At 34.0% G+C, this 7,231-nt stretch overlaps 1 protein-coding gene across 1 annotated transcript in view; it reads left to right on the top strand.

The window, feature by feature from the left end:
• Positions 1–3,466: 3,466 nt before the first annotated feature.
• The window catches only part of LOC108734441 (probable beta-hexosaminidase fdl), a 77,592-nt gene continuing 73,827 nt past the window's right edge, over positions 3,467–7,231 (top strand). Inside the window, exon 1 of the mRNA XM_018466010.1 lies at positions 3,467–3,541. Within this exon, the coding sequence (XP_018321512.1) occupies positions 3,482–3,541 (60 nt within the window). The 5' untranslated portion in view covers positions 3,467–3,481. The remainder of the gene's footprint in view (positions 3,542–7,231) is intronic.

Here is a 7,231-nt window from a genome sequence, read left to right on the forward strand (position 1 = left end):
GGGGGGGTTCTTAAAAAGAAACCAGACTAAGACAAGTTCCCGAAAGAGGATAGCAGCTTTTTCAGTACTCGGGGTGGCAGAGATCACGAGGATCGGTATGGCACCCTGATGCACAATACTGCGATGTAGAAGGCAACGGGAAACCACCACATTATGATCCCGAGTAAAACGCACGTTTAAAATTAAATGATGGCGTCCTCTAGGGTAAAGCACTCCGGACGTAAACTAGTTCCCCATTCGGATGTCCGAGCGGGGACTATCTCGGGGGATGTCATCAATAAGTGCAATAGGGATAGGTGCAATATTTCACGAGTCGGAGCGTGGAATATTAGGACAATATGTTAAGCAGGGAAATTAGAAAATTTAAAAGTAGAGATGGGTAGATTAGAATTAGATATAGTAGGTATTACTGTTCGCAAATAGTTAAGGATATGGGTTGTTCTAGTTTTAGGGAAATGCGAAGTTTAACTCAGGATAGGAAAGAGTGGATGTACGTGTCCAACCAGTCTTAAGACTGACGATCTTATGATGATGAAACAAGCATCTTTGCTCTCCTAAATTCCTGAGAGTGTTGAACAATCTTTAAAGTCAGATTCTGGCAACATACTGAAATACTGTTTACCTGCATCTCTTTCTGTTAGACATTACTCGGTATAATGCTATTTCTTTTTCTTTATTAGTGTGCTTATCTAACATCCCTTTTTTGTATAAATTTACGATATTCCTTATTACAGCATCTGTCGTGAGTAAAAGTAGGCGTTCTGTCAGCAACTGGCCTTGTGTAGTTGAAAGAAGGAAGTAAATGCCACAGTTTTATTACGGACTGGGCCAATTTTGAATGTATTACATCATATATTTCCTGTTGATTAATTATTCACAACTCGGTACTACATACTTATATTTGCGTCCAATGAAGACATTTTTCAAAATCTCCTTCTAGTCTTGGTGTCGGTTTATTGTTGGTTTTGAGTGTTAAGTCTTGGCCTTGCTCATTTCATCTGATACTTTTTTCACATAGTTTACACAATCCGGAAATGTCTTTTAAATCAAAAATATTGAAAAATTCATTTTTATTTCTAACATTTGTCTTTTCAAGTTTTTTAGATTTAACTAGTTTTGTTTAGCAGTTTCAGATTCTAGACTAACTACATTTGAACTACACACTACATTGTCATTCAAAGTTTCTTCAGATTGCACTCATTTTGAAATTGTTTTTGTTTAAATAGATAAGAAAGTACACTTACACTTATCTAAATTCACATTAATTTATAGGCAATAGTCAATAGACTTACTTTGAAGTTTCTGTTTAAAACTGAAACTTGGAGATGTCTGAAGTTGTAATAAACAGTAGTATGAAACTATAAGTAATTAAAGAATTTCCCATTACTTTTACAGTAATTACATTCAAGAAATGATACCACCTATGGTAATTGGGCTAGAACGTAAATTTGGTTCAATCGAGGAGTTATAAGACTAGTATGTTAAACAGTTATATATTTAATACAACTTCATGGTGTCTTTTTTCTATATAAAATCGGTACAAATTGCACGAACTATTTCAATTATAACCAGGACCGTATTTCTATTTTTTAATTATTGTATGGGTACTCATTCTCTACAGGGAATGAAGATGCTACTTGGAGTATTTGAACCGCTTTTCTATGGAATTGACTAACTTTGCTCGTTTTTCTCTCTTTCTACATTCTAAATGCCTTCTATTTATTTCCTCCATTTCTTCTATCCAACGTTTACGCGCTGCCATAAACGAAGGGCCTTTTTGTGCACAAGAATTTAAGGCGCTGATTATTCTTCGATAAAGGCGCTCCCCCATTTTATATTATTTCATTATTACTTAAATTTTTTTCTTCATTATAATTTTGAATTTTTTGACATGTTTGTTTGTCAATTAAAAATTGACATTGTGAAAATTTCAATGCTTCCTTATTATGGAATCAAAACCTGCAGCATGTCTCGTAGACTCATTTGTTTTTTGAACAAAAAAATGAGTTTTAAAAGCAAACAAATATGCATAGGTATATATGACAAGTATGTCTGTCAAGATATTATCATAAATATTCGTAACTATACGTACTGACGCTCTAATTGTTTCGTTTAAAAGTATTGATGTGAAACATTTTTAGTCACACCTGCAGGGGTAAAAACAAGTATGGCAAGATACTTTCATTGCATCATCGGTGTATATCTGAGTGAATTTAATAATAAGAACATCGTTTCGGATTAATGTCGATATATCACATCTGCCAAGTGTCCCATGACAACCAACTTTCTGTTTATTAATTTCTTAGTAAACAGCATCACCATCAGCAAGAAAACTGGTTGAGCACGCACTTCCACTTTTTCTCATCTTAAGCCAATCTTCGCATTTCTCATAAAGTAATAGAACTACCTAAATCTCTTTTAACGAGTAGTAATATTATCTAGGTCTACATCTACCTCTTTTAACTTCTTATAATGTCTTTAATTAGTTCCTCATGCCTGAAAGGATGTCCCACCAATTTAACTGGCAAATTTCTTATTGATTTCTTATTCCATTGTATTTAAAGTAATCTCTAACTCCTCCTTGCTAGACGCTTATATTTCTACATCATGCGCAAATCTAAGCATGCTAATGTTTTGTCCCTGTATATCTGACCATAATAATAATAAGCTTAATAATATTAATCGCACATTCGATAACTCTTCGATCTCTATATCTCATTCCTACATCCTTAAGTTTTTTAGCATCTTTTTCCATTAAAAAAGCATGAAAAATAATGCATCATTAGGTACACATACAACAGGACCAAATCCATTGAAGAGGTCGTAAAATCCTTATTTATATAACAAATGTGAATGGGAGTTTGTTTTTTGTCTGTCTGTCGATTTTTCACGCCTTAACTACTCAACTGATCAGCATGAAACTTTGTACATCCATTGTAAGGGATACAGAAAATCACATAGGGTATGTGTAGTAGTAAATTATTTATGTTTATCTTAGACGTTCGATAATCGGCAATGTTTACATTCTCCATCCATGGAACTGCAGAAACACCCATGTTTCCAATTCACGTACAGGATCGGTCTAGGTTCTTAAATTCGTTTTTTGTCCTTGACCACGCTGCTGAACTCACTGTGTGATTTTTTATTGCATCTAGTTTACATCCTACAAAGATTGACACTTATTTCTGTTACACCCTGTATATTTTTTTAACGTATTGATGTAGATTCTAATTATAAGAACAGAAATTTTATTTTAACTGTTTTTTCTTGTTTTTTTCGCAGTTTCAATAAAACTAATTTAGTGTCTTCGTCATTGTTACTAATGAGACACACTGTATCCGTTCAGTTTCGCCTTTTACTTTTTAGAACGATTGGGGAATCCATAAAACAAAGAAGCCGTATATTTCTGAAATGTTATCGAAGTCTTTTAACGGTTTTAATTTCAATATACTAGCAACGGTGTGAGTCAATTTTTTTGACGATGTTTTCCATTGTGAAATGTTTCAAAATCATCGTCCAAGGAATGTATTTACGATGTAGGGTGAGTTTATTTAAATATGTAAGGTAAAAAATGTATAATTAGATCGCCATGATGTCGTTCACATATTAACGAGCTTCCGTAAGAAGCTCAAGAAACTCATACAATGTGCATAAGGAAATTTGATAACATTAAGGTAGTATATATGTATGTATGTATTGATTTTCATGCTCTATTTGCAAGAGGTATGTACTTCCTTGTTGTGCATTTTTCTCTCTCTGTTTTTACTTTTACAATAAAACTAAAACTTTAATGGTAAAGAAAAAAATAACTGCGGGTAGGTAATACATTATATTACTTAATACTTAGTAAAGTGCAAATGATGTGTATAGGTTGCGGTTATCCTAATCCGAATAAACTGCGTAATATCCACCAAAGTGTCCAGCAGACACCTTTGAGTGTCCGTTACATTGATTACCATTATATTGTATATTGTTAGTTAGTTAGTTTCACCCCGGAGAGGGTGAAGTTAGTCGGTGTGTATAGATATTCACTACTTTTTTAATTCCGTCAATTCAGGTCAGAAGTCATCGCGAGATTCTTTATATCTTTTTTACACACCATAATCCAAAAACTTAAAAAAAACGGAACCAAATCAAAATTGAAAACTTAACATAAAACTAAATTAATTTTAAAGCGTGAATATGCTACGCAAAAAATATTGCATAATATAATATAGTATGTATGTACATGTACTATAGAGGCAGAGGTAGAATTGTACAAAGAAGGATTGAAAAAAGGGCGGAAAAACTTTTAGGGGAAGATCAATTTGGATTTAGAAGAAATAGAGGAACGCGGGAAGTCATTCTAGCTTTACAATAGAGAAAACGATAGAATAAGGAAAGAGCGCGTACATAGGATTTGTAGATTTAGAGAAAGCTTTTGACAATGTTAAATGGGACAAGATGTTAAATATACTTAAAAATGTAGGGATAAGTTATAGAGATAGAAGAGTGATACTTAGTTTGTATAAAGAGCAACATGCAGTTATAGAGCTAAAGCAGTAAAGTAGAGAAGTAAATATTAGGAAGGGAGTTAGGCAAGGATGCACACTGTCACTGCTACTTTTTAATCTATTCGTCGAGGACGCGATCAACATCATTAAAGACAATACAACTGTAATGATAGATAAAAGATTAGTAATGCTTAGATTTACAGATGATATAGCAGTATTAGCATCTAGCAAGGAGGAGTTATAGATAGCTTTAAACGAAATAGAAGCAGTCTTGACAAAACAGTACTGTATGCAAATAAATAGAAGTAAAACAAAAATAGTGGTATGCAAAGGAAGGAATGAGCGAATATAAAGATAGGAGACGAAAGATTAGAAGAAGTGGCTGATTTTAGGTATCTAGGAAGTCAGATATGTCAGGACGGAAGGAGTAAAGCAGAGGATAACGCAGGTTCGAGTCGCCTTCAATAAAAAGAAGTTACTTCTATGCTCGCGAACGATTAATTTAGAAACATGGACGGTGGGCGCGGCAAAAAGGAAAAGGTTAGAAGCGTTTGAAATGTGTTGTTACCGATGAATGATGAGTATAACGTGGGTAGAAAAGGTTAGAAATGAAGAGGTATTAGAAAGAATAGGAGAGCAGAGAACTCTATGGAAGTCAAACAAAATAGGCGAGATGGGTTGGTAGGACACCTTATCAGGCATGAAGGTCTAATCAGAGACATATTAGAGGCAGAAACAGGAGTTAAGAGGAGTAGAGGTAGACCTAGATTAGATTACTGTTCGCAAATAGTTAAGGATGTGGATTGTTCTAGTTTTAGAAGAATGCGAAGATTAGCTCAGTATAGGAAAGAGTGGAGCTGATATCCAACCAATCTTGGAACTGACGACCTTATGATGATGAAGTTACCTAATCGAAAACCATGGGATTTGTTATCAATAACTTTAAATTCAATTTTGCAATTTTTGCAAAATCATGCAGAACATGTACGTGTCACGAAGGGATTAATAAAATAAATTTCTCCCCTCCTGGATGAAAAGTTATACACTACATTCCAGACACTCTCTAAATGAGTAGTAGTATCATTTTAACCTGTAACTTAACTACTGAAGAAGCCTCATAACGACGAACCAATGTCCAAGGCAATAAAGAAGTGGGGAAATTATAAATAGAGCTTTGACTTTAACCGGTGAAAAAGCCCTACATCCTTCCAAAATAGAACATTAATTCTGGTAATTAAATGAATGACGAGGGCTACAAATAGCCAGACAATATTCAGCTTCTAGAGAAACGCAATTTCTAATTCGAAGAACAGCTTGTGTAGGTCAGATGAGTTTAGAACGTTATTTTAATTTTTAACTGTTATAGACATATTACATCATTAACCGCAACAAAAGCAATTCTTGTTTAAAAGTTTCACGGTAGTTCACTTATAACTGCACACATTGCGTTTTCGTCTTTTTCTCAGTATACAAATCTTAAAATACATTAGCCAAGTTGATAATGCATGACACTAATTAAAAAGATTACTAGCACATTCTTAATAAGACATAATTAATGCAGATATTAGCATTTATGTTTGTTATGTAACATTATACTTCTAATTATACTGTCACAACTAAAGTGTTTATTAAAGTTTCTTCAAAACAGTAAATTCTAATTTGGAAGAATTTAGGACTCAGTTTTCTTCTTAAAAACAAGTTTACAGTATGTTTTTTTATGTTGGAAAGTTAAAAAGCTACCACAACGGGTGTACTGCTGTACCAATTAAAAAACTCGAAGGATCACTAAGTTTATAGTGAACAAACACGATCACAGGAAACTATTTATTTACATCAACTTAGAAATTATTATAATTAAATTAATGTTTAGGAGGAATTGCCTCAGCTAGTCGAAGAACAGATTTATTTGAATATTAATTGTTTTAGAGAACTAGTGTCTCAGCTGGTCAAAAGTGAACTCTCTTTCTGTCGTAAATTTTTGTTCTTATATTATCTTCCAAAATGGAAGAAAGCAGGGCGAGGACTGCTCAAACCTTATTTACTTAAAATTAGGTATGCGTTAGATACCTTCATTAACAAATTATGTATTGATATTGAAGCAAACCAGATTTCAGAGACTTTGCGTAATTACCTGAAGGGTGCAATGGTCGAAGGCATAAACTTATGGTTGGTTTTTACGCTTATTTCCCTAAATCTGTTTTTCCTACATACAAGATTAACTTAAGATTAACTACCTGCAATAATACAATACAATAACTGTAACACTACGATACTGTACACAAATATTTGACTACCTGTCTAAAATTAAAAATATATACAAAGTGACGGCAATAGTCTTTTATGCCGAAACACAGTATATATGTATGTTATATGTGACTATTTCTGTATACATAAGATATCACCATCTCCTGACAAACCCTTAAGTGTCTAATATATTTATCTCTCAACACTGTCTTATCTACTGCTGAGGATATAAGTATGTCTGGCAGGGTATTTTACCCTACCGAGCGGCATGGCCTAGAGGTTTAGACCATTGCTTAGCATTCGGGAGGACGCCGGTTCGAATCCCGGTCCGTCTGCCTTGGTCCAAGTTTTTCTGTGGTTTCCTTGGATCACTTAGGCAAATGCTGAGGCAGTAATATTCCACAGATAATCTTTCATTCTCTTCTGTCTTCATTTCGTCCGTCTCATCTTTCTCACCCGAACCACCACCCACCCATTCCCACGATTCCTGAAAG

Source organism: Agrilus planipennis, unplaced genomic scaffold, assembly GCF_000699045.2.
Source record: "Agrilus planipennis isolate EAB-ADULT unplaced genomic scaffold, Apla_2.0 scaffold96, whole genome shotgun sequence".
Lineage (NCBI taxonomy): Eukaryota > Metazoa > Arthropoda > Insecta > Coleoptera > Buprestidae > Agrilus > Agrilus planipennis.